The sequence below is a fragment of the Aricia agestis genome, chromosome 10 (assembly GCF_905147365.1).
Source record: "Aricia agestis chromosome 10, ilAriAges1.1, whole genome shotgun sequence".
Taxonomy (NCBI): Eukaryota; Metazoa; Arthropoda; class Insecta; order Lepidoptera; family Lycaenidae; genus Aricia; species Aricia agestis.
Genome location: NC_056415.1, coordinates 16,200,432 through 16,221,082, shown reverse-complemented (window position 1 = coordinate 16,221,082; position 20,651 = coordinate 16,200,432). Strand labels below are relative to the sequence as shown.

General features: G+C 43.5%; 3 protein-coding genes and 1 long non-coding RNA gene across 6 annotated transcripts in view; 3 read left to right on the top strand and 1 right to left on the bottom strand.

Moving 5' to 3' along the window:
* The window catches only part of LOC121730872 (glycogen debranching enzyme), a 28,057-nt gene extending 14,778 nt beyond the window's left edge, over positions 1-13,279 (top strand). For all 3 annotated transcript variants that reach the window (XM_042120076.1, XM_042120074.1, XM_042120075.1), the window contains exons 12-25: positions 58-261; positions 681-801; positions 1,189-1,321; positions 1,569-1,834; positions 2,125-2,277; positions 2,934-2,999; positions 3,388-3,524; positions 3,699-3,921; positions 4,201-4,398; positions 10,380-10,494; positions 10,683-10,879; positions 11,204-11,383; positions 11,785-11,919; positions 12,110-13,279. In XM_042120076.1, coding sequence (XP_041976010.1) covers positions 58-261; positions 681-801; positions 1,189-1,321; positions 1,569-1,834; positions 2,125-2,277; positions 2,934-2,999; positions 3,388-3,524; positions 3,699-3,921; positions 4,201-4,398; positions 10,380-10,494; positions 10,683-10,879; positions 11,204-11,383; positions 11,785-11,919; positions 12,110-13,246 — 3,265 coding nt within the window. In that variant the 3' untranslated portion in view covers positions 13,247-13,279. The remainder of the gene's footprint in view (positions 1-57; positions 262-680; positions 802-1,188; positions 1,322-1,568; positions 1,835-2,124; positions 2,278-2,933; positions 3,000-3,387; positions 3,525-3,698; positions 3,922-4,200; positions 4,399-10,379; positions 10,495-10,682; positions 10,880-11,203; positions 11,384-11,784; positions 11,920-12,109) is intronic.
* LOC121730882 lies at positions 9,138-10,100 on the top strand. The gene is made up of 2 exons (XR_006036157.1): positions 9,138-9,256; positions 9,354-10,100. It is a non-coding gene; the product is annotated as an uncharacterized LOC121730882 (long non-coding RNA).
* On the top strand, positions 13,264-14,215 carry LOC121730881. The gene has a single exon (XM_042120087.1). The coding sequence runs from the start codon at positions 13,391-13,393 to the stop codon at positions 14,165-14,167; it is 777 nt and encodes a 258-aa protein (XP_041976021.1). The 5' UTR covers positions 13,264-13,390; the 3' UTR covers positions 14,168-14,215.
* A 1,407-nt stretch (positions 14,216-15,622) lies between these two features.
* Positions 15,623-19,815, bottom strand: LOC121730874 (carboxylesterase 4A-like). Its single transcript, XM_042120080.1, has 4 exons — positions 19,683-19,815; positions 19,029-19,160; positions 16,569-17,842; positions 15,623-15,834 (listed from the first exon to the last, which is right to left on the bottom strand). The coding sequence occupies exons 1-4, from the start codon at positions 19,761-19,763 to the stop codon at positions 15,660-15,662; spliced, it is 1,662 nt and encodes a 553-aa protein (XP_041976014.1). The 5' UTR covers positions 19,764-19,815; the 3' UTR covers positions 15,623-15,659.
* Between the last annotated feature and the right edge of the window lie 836 nt (positions 19,816-20,651).

Below are 20,651 nucleotides of genomic sequence, written 5' to 3'. Positions count from 1 at the left end.
GATGGCTGTATTAGTTCAGTTATGCATTTCTTCTAATATCAAATTAACATATCACAGATACTTCATTTACCCGGGCGACATGACCGCCTCGCCCGAGGAGGTTGAGGCCGTCGTGTACGGTGAGGTAGGGCGGGCGGTTGCTGCCCACAACGGCTGGGTGATGGGCGCGGACCCGCTCGCCGACTTCGCCGCGCCTGACCAGGGCGGCCGAGTGTATCTACGCCGTGAGCTGATAGCTTGGGGCGACAGTGTTAAGCTGCGGTGAGTACGTACGCACGCACGTATTGCGGTGGGGACGCATTGCGACTGAGGGAGAATACGACGTATCAGAAGAAGGAGAAGAAGAGAACAATTTTAAGAGTTTGCTGCAGATAGTGTGGGGTGACAATGTTATGTTGCGGTGAGTACGCACGCACGCACGCATTACGACTGAGGGAGAATACGACGAAACAGGTCGTAGAAGGAGAAGAGGAGAACAATTTTAAGATTTTGCTGCTTGTTTTTTTCCTTTATGTATTTATGAAGTAGGAATCTAAATTTTAATATTCAAGTTAGATGACATGATGTTATTGCAGTACGATTACCAACACGTACAACCTACACCTATTCATCTAATACTGTCTTCTACACAATGTTCCTATTCATTTATTTAAAGTACTCATCGTCAACATTGTTTTCAGGTACGGATCTAAGCCCGAAGACAGTCCATTCCTGTGGGCGCACATGCGCGAGTACGTGCGTCGCACCGCCGCCGTGTTCGATGGCGTGCGCCTCGACAACTGTCACTCTACGCCGCTGCACGTGAGTATACGCAAATCTGCGTAAATTAAAAACACACTTAAATGTGCAAGTCACGCACAGGTTAACGCACGTGGACGTGCAGAGAATTATTCTGACGCACAAGTAGATACGCAAATGTAGTAGTTCATTAACAAACATGCCTCGAAAACCGTGTGGCGTGCGGGGTTAAGGCGGCTTACCCATATAAATCTATACATTGGTAAGCGCCGCCACCGATTCCGCTCCGCTGCCCGCTTATTTCGAGACTGAAGCCTAGTAAGTAAGACAGTGTTTGGCGTTCTATCTTAGATTCAGACAGTTATTTCTTAGATCTCAAAGCAAAAAACTTTTTAAATTTTACGTTGGATTTCTTGGTGCAATTGAGTAAAAAACTTTTGTGTTACATAGGTAGCAGAGTACATGCTGGATAACGCGCGCGCCGTGCGACCCGAGCTGTACGTGGTTGCGGAGCTGTTCACGAACAGCGACCACGTCGACAACGTGTTCGTCAACCGCCTCGGCATCACCGCGCTCATTCGAGGTAACTCCGTCTCATATATTCGTCTCTCTCACACATAATATGGTGGCACAGTACATGCTGCATGGACGTTACTGTAAGTTGCATACATTTTTATCTTCTGTGTATTCACAACCCAGCCACGTAATGGCTTACCGACATTACGTGGCCGGGTTGTGTTAAGTCTTTAGTCGTGTCAGTTTGACATAAACTGACTAAACAACGTAGGACTCAATCAGTCAATGTCGTTATAATAATGTGTATATTTCAGAGGCGCAAAGCGCATGGGACGCCCACGAGCAGGGCCGGCTAGTGCACCGTTTCGGTGGGCGGCCGGTCGGCTCATTCCTGCTGCCCTCCCGCCGTGCCGCAGTCCCTTCCGTCGCTCGCGCGCTCTTCATGGACCTCACACATGACAACCCCTCGCCATTATCTAAGCGTACAGTCTTCGATATATTGCCGACTGCCGCGTTGACTGCTGTGGCTGCGTGCGCGACTGGCAGCACGCGTGGATATGATGAGCTGGTGCCGCATCATGTGAGTATTTATTCCGGATTATGTTATAGATGTATAGAGAAAACCGGAAAAGATTTACACCTGGATTTAGCAACCATGGACGCATGACACCACAACACTGATGCGTGCGTGTGATACAAAACGATACGCCGTTTGTATCAAATTTTAATCTGCAGGTATTTTCTTGTCATACCCTTTTTATTTCAGATACAGAGATACAGAGATAAATGTTATATTAGTTTCTATTTTCTATTCTTAAAACCTCAACCCTAAGGCCTAAACCCAATTCAAATATCACTTTAACATTACAGATACATGTCGTCGATGAGAATCGTCTATACGCGGAGTGGGACGAAAGCGGTGCGGGCGGGGAGGGGCGGGTGTGTGAGCAGGACGGAATCATGGCGGCGCGGCGCGCGCTCAACCGCCTGCACGTAGAGCTAGCTGCTACTGGCTATAGTGAGGTGAGAATATAGTCCGTATAGACAGAGTTCTAAGAACGAGAATCGTCTATACGCGGAGTAGGACGTTAGCGGCGTGGGCAGGGAGGGGTGGGTGTCCTAGCAGGACGGCATCATGGCGGCGCGGTGCTCAACCGCCTGCACGTAGAGCTAGCTGCTACTGGGTATAGTGTGGTGAGAATATAGTCCGTATAGACAGAGTTCTAAGAACGAGAATCGTCTATACGCGGAGTGGGACTAGAGCGGCGTGGACGGGGAGGGGTGGGTGTCCGAGCAGGTCGGCATCATGGCGCATGGCGGTGCGGCGCTCAACCGCCTGCACGTAGAGCTAGCTGCTGCGGGTTACAGCGAACGATAAAGTAAACCTTTTGCCCGTCAAAAAAAAAAGAACGATAAAGTAAGGTTAGTTTGTCATTAAAGCGCGTTTTCCAATGTGTTTGTCAAGCACAAAACTTTTTTCAAATGTATGATGAGCGCGAATTGACAACGTCGCTCGCATCTGTGCAACGTAGCCGTTTAGTCGCCCGTCATATTTATTAAACACCTGACCAGTAGCTAGCATGTATGGAACATACCACTGGCTTTCTTTTACCCCAATGACTTTACTACTTTTCTTCCAGAATAAAGTCCAGACTTTCACTATTTATGTTTTTTTACAGGTATATGTTGACCAAATGGATCCCGACGTGGTAGCTGTGACCAGACACAATCCAACTACGAGAAAGGTCCGTATTTATAAGCTTTATTTTTATTTTTTACTTTTTGATTATTTTGCTTATATCTATCTATATTAGTTGAACTGCTGACTTACTACCGATATTATCAGAATCAAATCGAGAATCGAATCAGCAAGATTTCAACAGCTTTTGCTACTACCAACATATTATATTATACTAGCGCAAAATCGTTCTGCGGCTAAAGGTACTAATTACATTTAAACGGCTTTTCCCACTCCTGATAGCTAGTATACGCACGATCGTACTGCGGCTCAATTTGACTCGTAAATCAAAATCGTATCAGTTTCGGGGGAGATAATATGTGGATAGAATAACTTATCTTTTGTCTTTAGAAAGAATAAGAAACATAAATGACAGAGACAGGTGTATTTTTCAGTCGGTGATCCTAGTGGCATATACGGCTTTCAGTGCGCCTGACCCTGCGTACCCCGGCCGTGCGCTCAAGCCACTTACATTTGAAGGGCAGTTGGAGGAGATTATTCTGGAAGCGGTGTTGCTGCATAAAGACTACAAGTAAGTTTTATCACTTATTTTTACAATGTGCTCTCAACATGTAAAGTAATATGGGCAGGTTGATGTATCTTGCGACATCCAACATCATATGAGTCTTCCACTTGTGCACCCCGCTAAGATACCTAGATGTTTTAGACTACACATCAGAAAAAATTAACGATGTCTATTTAACAGGAGCACAGGTTGCGCGCTGGTTCCGGCCAGTATTGGCGAGCTGGGCACTCGCTACATCGGCGGGCTATCGGCCTACGAGACGCGCGTCTGCCGCGGCGTGCCGCTGCCGCAGTCGCGCGTGTTTGCGGCGGCGCGGGCGGGCGGCGCGCGAACTGAGCTGGACTGGCGCGCGGTGCTGCCCGGCACTGTCGTTGCTGTTCGCGTCGCGCCTATGCCTGAACAGGTATCTATAATGATACATCGGCGTACAAGACGCGCGTCTTCCGCGGCGTGCCGTTGCCGCGATCGCGCGTGTTCGCGGCGGCGCGGGCCGGCGGCGCACGAACAGAGTTAGACTAGCGCGTGGTACTGCCGGGCACTGTTGTTGCTGTTCGAAGTTGTCTTATGGTAGAAGTTTTGCTAAGGGCCATTTCTATCCTTCCTGGTCAACCTCATTAACTTGATACACGCTGTAAAAGATTTTAGAAGTAAATATTCCGATTTACGTGTTTCTATTCCACAGGCGGAAGCGATTTCAACGATCCGCGAGACCGTCGTCGCGCTCGACGCGGACCGCGACGCGCTGACTGCCGCGCTCGCGCCGCTGCGGCTAGACGAGTTTAGTACGCTGCTATACATGTGCGACGGCGAAGAGGGCGCGCGCGGCGGCGGCATGTACGCCGTGCCCGCACACGGCCCGCTCGTGTACGCTGGCTTGCAGGTATCGCGATAATGATAATTCATAATTCATTCAGACTCATAGCTTATGTTATCTGCTTCTGAAAACTTTATAATTGGCTTTATTTTTCTACTATTGTACTTTTACTGTATCGATAAGTTTTCCGAATAAAATAAAATAAATAACTCGTAAGTCGTAACTCACACGTCACAAGTCCTTGATATCAATAACAGCAACAGACGCTTAAAATATTCACAGAGTAGAATAGAATAGAATAGAATAGAATATACTTTATTGTGCACACAGTTACAATAACAACACACATAGGTATAACAGAAACACATAAAATGACGAGTACACAAAGGCGGTCTTATTACTAAATAGCAATTTCTTCCAGACAACCTTTGGAAGTAAGGACACAAAAAGCTGCTAGAGAAAGGGCGTTGTGCTTAAAGTATATTATTATTTAATTATTACAATAACCTCTAAAAGTAAAACTTAAATACTTAACATTAATACATTACATATACTTAAATGAAATAAATACGACATACATAATACATAGGTAATATTATGCAATACTACATACAAAATACAATAAAATAAATATTTTATCAGCAATATATACTTTATATTATAGTATAATACATATAATACATAAATAAATACTATTTAATATATACACATACAATAATGTACAGTACTGTTATAGGTGTACTTTATTAAAGTAAATAATATATACATAATATAATGTCATGCCATGCTATGAACACATATTGAGGTAGTATTCCTTAAGGGAGGACTTAAATGTATTTAAAGTTTTAGAGAGTCTCACCCTGGTAGGGAGGGAGTTCCAGAGTAGAACAGACTGTACGGAGTAAGAGGAATGGAAATATTTTGTGTGGTGGATCGGGATATCAAGAAGGAGATTTTTAGATGAACGTAGCACCTGTCTGTCGGGTAGGCGGAAGTTAAAGGAATCCTTCAGGTATTTTGGGCTGTGAGGATCAAATAGGATGGTGTAGAGGAAGGAAAGTGCCCGGGCATTGCGTCGAAGGCGGATTGGTAACCATTTTAGTTTATTCCGGAACTCAGATATGCGATCAAACTTCCGCAAGCCAAAAACGAACCTGATTGACAGATTCTGAAGGCGCTCAAGTTTGTTGAGTTGGTCTTCGGTCAGGTTGATGAAGCAGGCATCTGCATAGTCGAGGAGGGACAGAAATAATGATTCTGCTAAGGCTACTTTAGTAGGTACTGGCAGTAAATACCGAAGCCGCTTTAGGGAATGCCACGTTGAGTACACCTTCCTACTAATCTCCTTCAGTTGATATGACCAGGAAAGATGCTCATCAAAGTGAACGCCGAGATTCTTGACAACCTTACTGTATGGTATAATTACACCGTTTATAGACACCGAGGGAAGAGTGGCCCAGTCAATTCTTGATACGAGCCCCGGACTGCCAAGTATTATTAACTGAGATTTATCAGGGTTAATCAGAAGTCCATGTTCTCTGCTCCAGTTACATATAATTGATAAGTCTCGGTTAATAACATCCACGGCTGCAGGTAACGCATCAAGAGTTGACTGGGTATATATTTGTAGATCGTCTGCGTATAAATGGAAATGGGCAAAAATAAACAAGGTAATAAAATTAATGAAAAGCGCAAAGAGTAATGGGGAAAGGACACCACCTTGAGGAACACCGGCACTAGTGTTGGTCCAGTCTGAAAAGGATTCCGAAGTTTTAACTCTCTGCCGACGACCCCCAAGGTAACTCCGGAGTAGTTGGATTACAGAGGGTGCAAAGTTAAGAGTCGCTAGCAAAGCAATAAGTACATCATGGTCGATAGAATTGAATGCGTTACTAAAATCAAGTAAAGTTAGAATAGTAAGCATCTTATTATCCATACCAGCTCGAATGTCATCTGCCACCTTTACTAGGGCCGAAGTGGTACTATGACCTTTACGAAATCCGGACTGGTAGGCGCTAAGGAGGTGATTATCGGTAACATGTTTTGTAAGTTGGTGATGTAAGAGTCGCTCCAGAACTTTTGATAGGAAAGGAAGGATGGATATTGGACGAAAATCAGTGACAACTTTAGGACGAGTGGATTTTGGTAAGGGGATAATGTGGGCAGATTTCCAAGTATCAGGAAAGGAACAAGTTGATATACAATAATTAAAAATATGCAAAAGGACGGGTGAAATTATGTCTAGGATTGGGATGATCATTCTGCGACTGACCCCATCATCACCAACTGAACTCGAAGTTATCGCCATGACGTGTCTCTTAACTTCGCACTCTGTAAATAGGACAAAGCGGAACTGCTCAGAGTTGGAGATCTGCATAAGGGAAATTTTATTTAGGGTTTGTAATTTTACAACTGGGTCTAAGTTAGAAGTAAAAGAGAAGTGTCTATTAATTATGTTTATATCAATATTACAGGAGTTATCTGAGTTGTTATTTTTGCCAATACCCAGGGACTTCAGAAACTTCCACGTTTTCGCGGGGTCACCATTCTCGATGGATGAATGTATATGTCGACGCTGAGCATCGCGACACAAAGTGTTGCACTTGTTTCGCAGTTTAATATACCTATCGCGATGCTCAATAGTATTAGTTTTTTTATATTTTGCTTTAGCAGCGTGTTTGGCGTTGATAAGAGATCTAATACCATCTGTCAGCCATGGAGCCGGGAGATGTTTAATCCTAACTGGTTTTATAGGAGCGTGTTTGTCATACAACGACCTTAGTAGGCTATTAAACATCTCTACCTTGGTATCAGCCGATTCTGATGCGTAAAGTGCTGACCAATCTATGTTGAGAGTGTCTTCCCTCAGACTATCAACATTCAAGGAGGAAAAGTTCCGTTGGAAAAGTACTTTACGTTTTCTCTTAGGTACGCGAACATTAAAAGCTACATAAATTAAATCATGGTAAGAGAACATTTCGGCTGAACTCTGGCCATGTTTGGTGACGGAATTCGGCGATGACACAATGATGAGATCCAGCAGGGAAGGGCGGCAACCAGGAGAACAGTGTGTCGGATTGAGAGGCAATAAACTCAGGTCATAGGAGTCTAAAATAGACTTGAGGGTTTTTGATCTACTGTCATCTTTGATCATACAAGTATTTAGGTCACCCATTATAATTGTATTTATGTAATCGGGTTCGTATGATTGAAGTATATTCTCAAAGGATGCAAAGTAATTGTGCTGCAATGATGGACAGTAGAATACGCCCAAAAGTATTTTAGTGCTGAAGGACATTTCAACCTCTACAACTAAATATTCCAGTGCGTCCGGTGGGGGAGGCTGGGCTGACGAACTGATTACTGTAAAAGGAATGTCGGAACGTAAGTAGATCGCAACCCCACCCCCACCCCTTCCGACGCGATCGTTGCGAATTAATTTATAACCTGGCAGACTGTAACAGGTGGATGGCAAGCATGGTTTAAGCCACGTCTCCGACACTAAGATGGCATCAACATCAACCTGATCAAAGGAAGCCAGCATATCTGAGTAATGAGCCGGAATGCTTTGTGCATTAATATGTACGGCCTTGAAACAGTTTATGACTGTAGCAAAATTATTTAAAATGGTATCCCTTAGTGGAGTAAACGAATCACTTAAGAAACTGTCGTTGCTACATAACGAGGAAGCAGAAAAAAACTCATCTAAGGATGTGTCCGGACTGTTATTCATAGCAAAGTTTAAAAGTATGTTAAATAAATAAAATATATTATATAAATAGCTATAATATTAATAAAGTACTCAATAATATATAATATAATAAAATATACAAATGATATAACACTTTAAATAATAATATAAAATTATAAAGCTCCTTAAAAAATTACTCTGCTTAAAAATACCTTATACCTTACAGTGTCACACAGTGTCATGATTTACATTAAGATATATACGTATATTTAAAAACATGCGCTAGTCAAATCAAAAATACAAAATCATAACGTGTTCTTAACGTAAAACGGAATGTATTATACTGACATATGTCATAAGTTGTCACTGTCCCTGTCAACCGTCATAGACAATATAAGCAGTGATGGTGATTTGTTTGACAATGACAACAAAAAACATCAGCTGTACGTCAAGAACGAAGCGGTGTTTGTGAGAAATAAATTGCGGGTAAAATTGCCTACATTTATAATACTACCCAGCATAATAATATAAAGCAGTGGATTTGAAAAGCAGGCACTATAAAGTAAGACAACAAAGTCATTTGGCAACTTGCAAAAAAAAACCGGCCAAGTGCGAGTCGGACTCGCGCACCGAGGGTTCCGACAGCTTAAAGGTATTATAGACCTGAGTATTTGGTATGAATTTCAATTTAATACCTCTACGCGTTTATGAGGAAATGGGTAGTAAGTTTAAAATTATTAAAAAAAAATATATTATGTGATGTAACTAAAAATTTATGGTTTTCGTAATTTTTCCTTTATCTATGCTATAAGACGTTGCTTCGTACCAAATTTCAAGATTCTGAGTTCACGGGAAGCACCCTGTAGGTTTTGATTCCCTTGCAAATGTCGAAAATTTGCGGCATAAACGGCTGTATCTTTTGATTGCGTTGGCTTAGAAGTTTGATTTTTTCACAGCTTCAAGGGACAGTAGACCTGAGTAATTGATATAAATTTCAGCTTCATACCTCCACGCGTTCCTGAGAAAAAGGGTCTTGACAGACGGACAGACGGACAACAAAGTGATCCTATAAGGGTTCCGTTTTTTCCCTTTTGAGGTACGGAACCCTAAAAACACTCAGCAAGCAATAATTATGGGTCTGACCCAAATAGGTTTGACCAAGCAAAGCCATAATATTATAATACTAATAAGCAACACTACAAAACAAACAAGCAGAAGCAATACTAATAACAGGTAAATATATAATTCTATGTAAACTAAGATAAAAGAAATTGAAATTATTAATTATTATGTAGTTACTTTTTTGCTAATCGTTTTGTCTTGGTTCCAGCTGTGCCTCTGGTCATGTTCACGGAAGAGATATTGTCAGAAGAATGGCTTCCTGAAATGGCATCGAGATCAGCCATGCTATGGACACGGACTTTAGAGCCATCGGGTGCAATTACAAGCACCGAGCCATTATTTGTCCAGCACTTTGTGATCCCAAAACGTTGTCTAGCCATCATGAACACGTCATGCCTCTTTTTTATAAGAAACTCCGTCATGGTGATGCCAGAGTTTTTCAAATTGGTTTTAGCCGCCCACACTTTATTCCGGATAGCACTATCATGAAATTTAATTAAGATTGGTCGCGGCTTGGACTCATTAACTTTACCCAGGCGATGGCAGTATTTCACAGCCGTTATATCAACCTCTGGGAGTCGAAGCTGTGTTGAAAATATAGTTTGGACAACTTCAGGCTCAGTCTTTTTTGCCTCGGAGACTCCATGAAGTAAAAGTATTTTCTTCCTTCGCTTCATCTCATTTTGGTCTTGCACTTCTACTAAGACTTCTATCTGAGACTGCAATGATTTAAGGGCCTCCAGGACAAAGGTCTTGAATGTACTGAATTCCGATGCCAGTGCTGAAGTGGTGCTCGAAGGTTGACAAGAGTTAAGTTCTTGCTGGAACTCTGTCATTTTGTTATTGAACAGTTCGCTCATTTGATTAATAGACTGTTTTAGGGAATCCATATTCATATTTTAAAGAAAGTAAAAAGTGTATTCTTACAAAGTGATGGTGGTGAATAAATCTTGAATATATAGTGTTGTTTTTTAATGCCAATAAAGGAAATAGTGACACTGGTAGGCGCAGGTAAACTTTTTTACATAATGTTATTTAAATTATTAATAAATAATAACTTTAATTGAGGAGGCCTTAAAACTTCGTATTTACTCAAGCACACCTACCCTCAAAAAAAAAGAGTACGTACTCAGCGGTACGAAACCCTATGCGCTCTAGTCCGACTCGCATTATTTCCTGTTTTTTTGTTTTACTTGTCACCTCATAATATTAACATACCCTTCCAAATTTCCAGGGCGTCATATCTCTACTGGACACCGTCGCTCCCGCCGATGACTTGGGCCACCCGCTGTGCGACAACCTGCGCGCTGGTGACTGGCTTATCGAGTACACTTGGAAGCGCATAGAAGGTACTAATGTCATTTTTGTTTGTATGGATTATAAGTGGCAATTCAAGTGAAATATTTTATTGATTAAAATTTAAAATAGTTAAGTTCAAATCGCGTTTAACGGTAACATCAATAGTAAATACTGAATGGTAAGTTATTAAGGCTTGTTTGTTATTATTATAATAAATCAAGTAAATCAATATAAACAGATGACGCGCGACTGTCGCCTGTGGCTGCGCGATATCGCGCTGCGCTGCTGCCGGTGACGCGGCTGCCGCGGTACCTGGTGCCCGCGTACTTCGAGCTGGTGGTGCGCGCGCTTTACGCCGCGGTGTCGCGTCGCGCCGTTGCGCTGCTGTCGCCCACCACCCGCGTGCGACAGGCGCTGGCGCTCACTAGCGTGCAGGTTTGTTTTGTAACGGATCTACGTAAGGATGAGTCATGTCAAGCCCACAGATCATGACTTGTATTGACGTCGTAATCTGCAGACCAAGTATAAATGTAGGCCAGGCATCTATAAAGCAATTTCTCTGACGCTAAGCAGATGCTACTAAGCAGTTTTCAAGTTTCCAAAAAGACTTGAGTTATCTAACTTCATTTCCTGTACTTTAAAAAGAGGCAAATTAAATACACTTTACTGTTCTCTAAATGGTTTTCACATTCTTTATTGTGTGTCAACTGACGACACACGCGACACAAAATATAAGTACCTACTTTTTGTCGTTTGTAGCTTGCGGGCGTGGTCCCGGGCGCGCCGCTGCCGCCGCCGTCGCCCGCGCTGCCGCCGCCGGCGTCCGCGCCGTCGCTGTCGGCGGGCCTGCCGCACTTTGCCACCGGCTACATGCGCTGCTGGGGCCGCGACACCTTCATAGCGCTGCGCGGCATGTTCATACTGACCGGCCGATACGAGGTAAGTTTGAATAACACAAACTTATAAAAGTAGAATAATAATTTATTATATGTAAGATACCAATAAAATACGTCATTGTTTGCGACTACAATGTAAAAAGGACATAAAAAGCGACATTCGTTGAAATATTTTTAACGCATGTCGCTTTTTATGTATACCTACTTATATTTTTTTTGATAAGTACTTAAGTAAAATTAGAATTAGAAAAAAAATGGACTGGAAAGTTTTTAATAACGCAAAATGACATTACACTCATTTTGGTATACAATGCGGCATTATTTTTCGGTTTTTCCTAACAAAATACTTAAGAGTGACGTCACGACCAAACTCTACATTATTTCTCAAGTTTGACAGTACTATCTTAAAAATAATTTGTTTCTAATTCTTAATCTCTCCCCCAGGACGCCAAGAACCACATTCTCGGTTTCGGCGCGTGCCTCCGTCACGGGCTGATCCCCAACCTGCTGGACGGCGGCCGCAACGCGCGGTTCAACTGTCGCGATGCTGTCTGGTGGTGGCTGCTCAGTATCAAACAGGTATTGTTTATATATTTGTTTAGGTACACGTAAAGCTTACAGCTACAGATTTAGAAACTGTGGAGAGCCATGTCGGTGGTAATATTGTTGATTTCACGACCCTACCATTTAGCCGAACTTGCATTGCGAATCTAGCGAACCGAAATTAGTTTATGGAAGTAATTTTTAACATAAAACTCGTATTCTGCAGTACTGCACGGAGGTCCCAGATGGATACTCGATCCTGTCGGCGCCCGTGTCGCGCATCTTCCCCCGCGACGACAGCGAGCCGCAGCCGCCCGGCGCCGCCGACCAGCTGCTCCACGACGTCATGCAGGAGGCGCTCGACGCGCACTTCCAGGGCCGCCTGTTCCGCGAGCGCCGCGCCGGCCCGCAGATCGACGCGCACATGACCGACCGCGGCTTCACCGTGCAGGTCGGCATCGACCCCGACACCGGCTTCCCCTTCGGCGGCAACGACGCCAACTGCGGCACCTGGATGGACAAGATGGGCTCGTCCGAGCGCGCCGGCAACCGCGGCCGCCCCGCCACCCCGCGCGACGGCAGCGCGGTCGAGCTGGTCGCGCTCGCGCACGCCGCCGCCGCTTGGCTCGCCGCCGCGCACGCCGCCGGCCGCTACCCGCACGCCGGCCTCACCCGCCTGCACCCCGACGGTGCCGTCACCGCCTGGACCTTCGCGCAGTGGGCCGACCGCCTCCGCCGCGCCTTCGAGCGCCTGTTCTGGGTGCCCGCCGCGCCCGGCGCCGCCGACCTGCGCCCTGACCTCGTCCACCGCCGCGCCATATACAAGGACTCCCACGGCGCCTCCCAGCCCTGGGCTGACTACCAGCTGCGGTGCAACTTCGTCGTCGCGATGGCCGTCTCCCCTGACTTGTTCGACCCGAAGCACGCGTGGCTCGCGCTCGACAACGTCGAGAAATTGCTGCTCGGTCCCCTCGGCCTGAAGACTCTGGACCCGGCCGACTGGGCCTACCGCGGCGACTACGACAACTCGAACGACTCGACTGACGCCACCGTCGCGCACGGCTTCAACTATCACCAGGGGCCGGAGTGGGTGTGGCCGCTGGGCTTCTACGTGCGGGCGCGCCTCGCCTTCGCGCCGGCCAACGGGCAGAGCGCCAAGGCAATCGCGGCCGGGTACGCGACCCTCGCGGCGGCGGTGCGCGAGCTCCGGACGTCACCTTGGCGGGGCCTGCCCGAGCTGACGAACGCCAGCGGCGCGTACTGCCGGGACTCGTGCCGCACGCAGGCATGGAGCTCGGCCACGGCGCTGGAGGCGCTCGTGGACCTGGCCGCGGCCCGGCGCGCGCGGTCGCTGGCGGACTGACCGTGCCGGCCCGCGCTGCGCCGCCTGCTGCAGCGCGCGCGCCCGTCCCGCTCGCCCTCGCCCCGCGCCGCGCTCGTCCCCGTCGTCTACAGTGACCGCTACTTCGTCTCCGGCCTGCCGCTGCGTCTTAAAACGGAACCCCCTATGCATCACCTGCCCCTCCCCGCGCTAGCTGCGGCTAGAACTACTCCTGAAGCTGTCGTCCACGCATCTTACGTCCGGACCGATCGCCCGAGGAGATACGGGTCCGTGCGTCGCACTCGTCGTGACCTGCCCCGTATGTTCGGCGCTGCACCGGTCCCGAGCACTTACCCGCCGCGTTTGCTGCCGCTGGAGAGTCGGCAGCCTGCAGGCGGCGCGCGACCGCGGTACGTACCTCCACCAGCCGCTCACTCACTCACGCGCAACAGCCGCGAGGAGGCGGGGGAGGGGCGGGACTTATACGACGTGCTGTATGAGGCTTACTGCGGCTCGCGACTACTGGCTTCGCGGCTGGCCAGCCGGGTGTCGACCAGAAGTCAGGCGTCGCGCCAGGACCCCGACTCCGTGCCATACGGGCTGAACGAGGCGCAGATCAAAACGCCTCTCGAGATACCTGATGCGTCGAAGCATCTAAGCGCGTCACAACATCCAGACGTGTTCAAGCATCTAGACGTGTCGAAACATCCAGACGCGTCGATCCAAATGTCCCAACATCCCGACGTGTCGGTACAATACGAGGCGTTGGCCGATACGGTCCAATATGAGCTGTTAGATACATCGCAGTGCTACTCGGTGCCGTACGGGATGTATACGCGGTACGCGGCCCGGCGCGGCGATAGATCGGCGCGGGCGCAGCGTGCGGCCGTACGCTGCGTGCTGGCGGCGAGCGGCGCGCTGTACGCACTCGCCTTTATCGCCTTCTATTTCCTCAGCCTGTGAAGCCAGGCCCTTAAGCCAAGACTTTTTCTTTATCGCTTTATAGAATCGCTGATCAAAATATTGTATTGAATTGACATAAGCGTTTATTAAAATGACGTTGACGTTCGACTCGTCAAATGTCAAAGCCATACATTTTGTTCAGCGATTCTATAACGAAGTGATAAAAAAACGTCTCGGCTACAGGCCTAGTGCTGGCATCGTAAATTTTCAATGGGGAAGATGCATTCTTGTTTCAAAATGTGCTACCAAAGCTGTTGTGACGTCACCCAATTAAACTTAATTGAATAAAACGTACCGATCCACGGGTTTTTAAAATTATTATCTTTGTTAAAATCAATTTTTATTGAGGTGAAAATATTACAAAGGGCCTTTTCTTTTGTTTCTTTTAGATTAAAAGAAAGATAAACCTATTTTATAATATGCATCTTTCCTATAATTGTCGATCCTACCGTAATTGATAATATTGTAATACGCGTTTGGTAGGTCTATATTGTATGCCAATGTTTTAGCTTCCGCCATATAGGAGGCGCGTTAGGTTACGCGTAGTTTACCCTAAGCTTGTGCCATAATTTCAATGATTCAATGTAGAATCACACAGAGATAGTATGGATATTATGTAATGTTATTTTTAGTAGGTAGATAATATTTTTCGTATAATGATTGTTATTATTTATATTTTGTATCATATTTAGTACCTTGTATTGATGACTTGTTAATTAGTATTGCACACAATTTATAAACCATCATGACAAGATGAGGCCATAACTCGTAAGTCAATAATATTATCAAACCAAAGTTCCTATTTTCCAACACTGCCAAAGGGATTGATGGTTTCAAAATTTTATATATTTTGTATGTTATTTTATACACAATATGTAATAACATAAAGTACTCAATGGCAGCTAATCGCGCTAGTAAAATAAGCAATGTATGTGATGATTATACGTTATTAAGTTATACTGTTGAATTATATAATTATAATAGATTTATTTATTAAATTTTTTTGAATTAGTTGAATAGAAACTATTTTTTGGGAATTGTATATTTAGTTTTATTTCTATTTACACCTTTTGTTAGAGCTACATATTTAAGTAACTCCAATGCGTACGCAAAATACGTACCATACGCATTACGTAGAACGCAGTACGCAATATACTCGTATCATGAAACATGCAGTTCGCGTCGTACAAAACGAATCTAACTATGATTATTATTTGATTCGTTTTACATAATATTGTTTTATTATAATAAATAACTCGTAAACATAAATGCATAGTAGGTACCATCGAAAAAATTGATTCATAGGCAGCTGACCGACCTACATCATTTGGTCGGCTTATGTCAATTCAATGCTGTGAACTGTGATCGGTCTGATGGATTTAACTTAACGCGACCGAATTGCCTAAGAATCAACTTCTCTGATAGTACATCAGACCCACTAGCACAGATCTCGGCTAAAATTAACAAGAATGTTCTTTATTAAAGCTCAATTTTATGACGCTATATGCGGAAGGCCGGCTTCCTTATAAATGTTGTTCCAGAACTCCATCCTTTCTCTATCCGCGTATCTGCCTGAGGGAAAGTTGTCTGCGATGTTGAGATACTCCTTGTTGTGTCTGGTGTACCGCGGCCACGACACTCCCAACTTGTTGTCAGGGGTTGGAGAACTGAAAAAATGTATGGTTAAGTGATGTAGGTCATAGCTGTGTAAAACTTACTAATTACTATGTTTTTGACAGAGAGAAGTAACTACACTAAGCACAAAACGATCTACATGCCTATACCAACGTTAGATATAGTGATACCATGGGCGTACCGAGGGGGGGGGGGGGGAGCTGCCCCCCCCCCTGGATCATGTTGACGTCCCTACTAAGTATATTATCTAGTACTTTCATCTATAAAAATTAAAAATAATAAAACAAATTTTTGCCATTTGTTTGCAATACAATATTTTTACAACTAAAAATTATTAATTTTGTATTCTTTATAAACACCTAGCTTATAAAAAATCTGATTTGCGCCCCCCTGGCCCAGAATCTGCGTAATTTGCCCCCCCCCCCCCCCTGACCCAGAACCTGGGTAATTTGCGCCCCCCCTGGCCCAGAACCTGGGTACGCCCATGAGTGATACAATGTTTTGTTATTGTCTGATACGTTAAAAAGGCGATTGACAGATAAGGACAAAACATTAAGTAAATATAACATCTAATCTAAGCCGATTGCGAAACACGTGCTAATTAGTAGATACGTATTTATATCGCTAGATACTTGTCTCTTACTGGCGTATGAGAATATTATTATACATAGGTCAATATATACGAATCTCCACACTTTGCGATCGGATAATAGTAATGAAGTAACAGAAAACATGTTTGGCTCAAACTATAAACTTATTTTCTTACCCGCACTTCGCGAAGTTAGCCCATAATTTCGTCACTTTGTCGACAATGACCTTAATTTTGGGATTCTGGTAAATCTTCGAGGTTATGTAGTTGGAGAACAAGTAGAATAGCTCGTCACCATGCGTAGCTCCTTCCAGATCCGGAAGCGTAGCCTTTATAACATTCAAGTCGGTGACAAAATTGAATTTATAGAAGTAGACTTTTTCGTATTCGCTGTGAAGACTCGCGAATCTGTGGCCGCTGTAAGCAAAGGTGATATCAGTTTGTAAGTCCCGAATGATTGCGCCATCGTCAGCCGTCATATTCCTATCGCCTACGTAGAATTTCTGCACTCTATCTCCAAATTCTTTTAGTTTCGCTTCGGAGACTTTATTAACTATTTCCTTTTGTATATAGTAGGATGGGTTTCTGTTGAAACCATCTAACTTTGCGATGTGGTACGCAACGAGCGCTATACCCTCGCCAGCATTGTATCCGATCATCAGGGGTACACTATTTATTCTTCCTTTAGTAAGGGCCATCACAGGGTGTTCAGTTATGAACGGCTCGATCCCTCTAAACTTCGATTCAATCGCTGGTACAAATCGCGCTGGGACACCTCTGTACATTTCGTCTTCTGTCAGAGTAACTTCAGTTAAGTTAGTTAAAGCAGATGCTTTCAAGGACATAAAGAAGTCTAGCAATTCATTCACATTATTGGTGTCTTTCCCCAATACTTTTCCTGCTCTCAGGGCTCTTCCTATCGAGTCCTGTGATATCGCCCAATCCTGCATACAGTTGCCGCTCTCTGCGATCACTTTATGGAACAGTCCCTTCGACATTGGGGAGAGCATGTGGTACGTCACTGCGCCCGCTCCGCTGCTCTCTCCAAAAAGAGTCACACTGTTGGGGTTCCCACCGAATTGTTTAATATTTTGCTGGACCCATTTGAGTGCAGCCACTTGGTCCTTCATTCCGGCGTTTCCGGGCGCTTCGGGTATGTCCAGGGATAGGAATCCGAGGACTTCCAGTCTGTAGTTTAGAGTGACGAGGATCACGTCGTGTTGTATGAGGAATTCTGGTTCGAAGAACTCGTTGGCTGCGCCGAAAGCGAAGGAACCGCCGTGGACGAACACCATGACGGGCAGATTGGCTCTAGGGTCCAAAGACCTGGTAAACACGTTCAGGAACAGGCAGTCCTCGGAACCCACGAATGTTACGTTGAACTGAGCGCATGCTGCGCCGTATTTGGTCGCGTCGCGAGTTCCATGCCATGGTTTTGGGGTTAACGGTGCCTGGAAAAGGAAGAAGTAAGAGCATCATAAACCGTAGATAAACCATAGGTATCTAATGTTTTGAAACAGACCAATACCTAGAGATTACGATCAGTCTACAAATAATTTTGTTATTGGAAAGTAAGTAAACAAGATTAAGTATAGGTACCTAAGTCTGCCTATTATATTTAGTCAATGTTTTGATTTCATTCTATGACCTAAAAGATAACGTTATCGGCTAGACATGATTAGCAAACTCCAAGAACGAAGAAACTTCGTGTAAATACCTAATTAGTAATTACTAATTACTAATCTTTTCTGCGACTTGCTTTCAATGTATTATGCTAAGCGCTCACATACGGTTTTGCTCGATAGTTTTACTCCAAATCGAGTAATAACCACCGCGTGGACCGCAAAACTCACAGTTCGAAGGCTCGCTTCGAGCCGGCTCGATGGAATTAAATATGTCAAATATGTCATTTCCTTCGATTCGGAGTAAAACTATCGAGCAAAACCGTATGTGAGTACTTAGCATTATACAGTATAAAATATAAATAAATAATTGTTTGTTAGTTTTAGCGTGATATGAAACAAAGAAATAATATTAAGTCCATGAAGTACGCAATAATGAAACAAAACACTACACATGAATCACTTTGTATAGTTGGTATTTCCAGCGTAATATTATATTATGAAGATGTACGTTTCAACACATAATAACTATTTTGTTGTAATGCAAAACATCTTATTTTGAAGATGTAAGTTTTCCATAACTTAGATTAGAGCTGTTCTTCTCTATCTCAAAACTCACTTCCTTAAACTGGGGAAGTTTTCTCTACTCGGTAATTTTCGATACCTACTTATTGCAATTTTTATGATAGCTGATTTATTGTAACGTAAGCAGAAGAGAGATGCTGGGCGACCGCCCAGGGCGCCGGATAAAAAAAATGAAATTTCGCCCACAGCGCTGTTAGTGCTAAAACCGGCACTGATGTAAATAGGTAGGTACATCAGGCTATCTACAAATCTTTAATATTTAATACCTCGATCGGGATAATGGCAGACACAATAGATATTCAATTGTTATGCGGCACCCGGGTGCCGTGCCGTTTGGGAGTTGATGGGTTAATTATAGACTTAATTAGTGGATCAATGTTGCAGATTTTTTGGTAAGAAATTATATACTACAGTAGTCGATTCTGCATACCTTAAACCGAAGTGGTCCCACAGGTGGCTGGGCATAGGGAATACCCTTGAAGCTGTAATACGAGAACCCCTGCACCGCCTTCTCTTCGGATCCTCTCAGAGTTCCATCTCCGGTCTTTACTTCTGGCTGGTTCTATAAAATAACGATTTTTAAAACTCAAATAGTAATCAGTCTCCGTATTTTGGTTTGATAAGATCCTGATTGATTTTGTGTTGAATTAAAATATTAGAATAAGGTTACAGGACTTATGCTAAGGTAAGCATTTACTTATGTTGCTTGTAAACGAATAAAAATAATATACGTAAGATAGGTTTGTACGTTTCGTAAAGTGAAGACATATTTACCTAATGGGTACATAATAATATTATGAACTTCAAAAATGCGCTCTAAGTCAAAGAATTCTCAGTTCTATTTAATTTAAATAGAAATCTTTGCACTAGCCTCTAAGTATATAGAATAATATATAAAAGTGCAAATTATTTGGAAAAAGATGCCTTTTTTATAAAACAAATGAGGAAAAGAGTCACCTGATGAAAAGCAACTACCGTCGCTTATGGACACTCGCAACATTAGAGGAGCTGTAGATGCGTTGCCGGCCTTAATTTGTTATTAGGTACCATAAAACTAAAAAGAATTTAATTAAGCGCAACTTACTTTGGTCAAAGTTCCAGCAGAACATAATATTTCAATGAAAATCAAACACACCAACACAAAACTCTTTACTGACTCAATCATGGTGCACGTCTGATCACCGTAGCGTCTTCTGTGCTTCTGATTGTATAAGGAAAACAAATCTACCTGCCTACTTTACTTCTGATAGTACTAACTACGCGGAAAACAAATCTACTTAATGTGGACTTGTGTCATGGGTTTTTAGATATTGGAGTGACAATCTATGAATATGAGATGTGGGTTTTTCAGATGAGACAAATTAACCTTTGTTATGCATACGATAACGATACGAACATACGATTTTGTTCAGATAGAATAGAAACCATAAACCGTAGAAAAGAAGGAAACATAATAATTTTTATTACGTTTCCATTAACTAGATGTCACAAAGATATAAATAAGTAGGTAGGTATATGATATTGCCTGAAATTCCGCGTCAACTGTGTTTTTTATGCAATAAGACACAGTTAAAATTAAAATTTATAAATTGTGACTGTCATTAAAATCGGTCTAATCGTAATTTAAATGCCAATCAAAGCAAATAAACAAATGTATAATGTTTTCTTTTAAGCATAGCTAAGCGTAGGTTTTTAATTAAGCAATTAGGTAGTATTTTTAGCCATAAGTATTAGATTGTTTTGTTTTATATTAATTTAAGGTTGTCTGGTAGAAACCGCTTTCAGCGGTAAGACCGCCTGTTTGTACAGGTTCATATATTATTTTAAATTGTAATTTAGTTTCTAATTTTTGTACAGATAAAGCATTTTCTATCTATCTATCTATCTACTACATTTTCAAAACAATCATGTCGTAATGAGGCAATTTAGTAATCCACGTTATTAAATCGTGCTTACATATCGTATGATGCTACCTACCACTTAGGTGTACAATTACTTTAACCCATAAATTAGATTCAGTAATACAAAATAATTAACTTATAAAATTACCCTC

Excerpts from the sequence above, each read along its gene's own strand:
- LOC121730881 (XM_042120087.1), top strand. The coding sequence starts at position 13,391 with ATGCATCACCTGCCCCTCCCCGCGCTAGCTGCGGCTAGAACTACTCCT.
- LOC121730874 (XM_042120080.1), bottom strand. The coding sequence starts at position 19,763 with ATGATTGAGTCAGTAAAGAGTTTTGTGTTGGTGTGTTTGATTTTCATT. Across the intron at positions 19,161-19,682 it reads CTGCTGGAACTTTGACCAAA|AACCAGCCAGAAGTAAAGAC; the intron begins GTAAGTTGCGCT and ends GTTATTTTATAG. Across the intron at positions 15,835-16,568 it reads GCTAACTTCGCGAAGTGCGG|TTCTCCAACCCCTGACAACA; the intron begins GTAAGAAAATAA and ends ACATTTTTTCAG.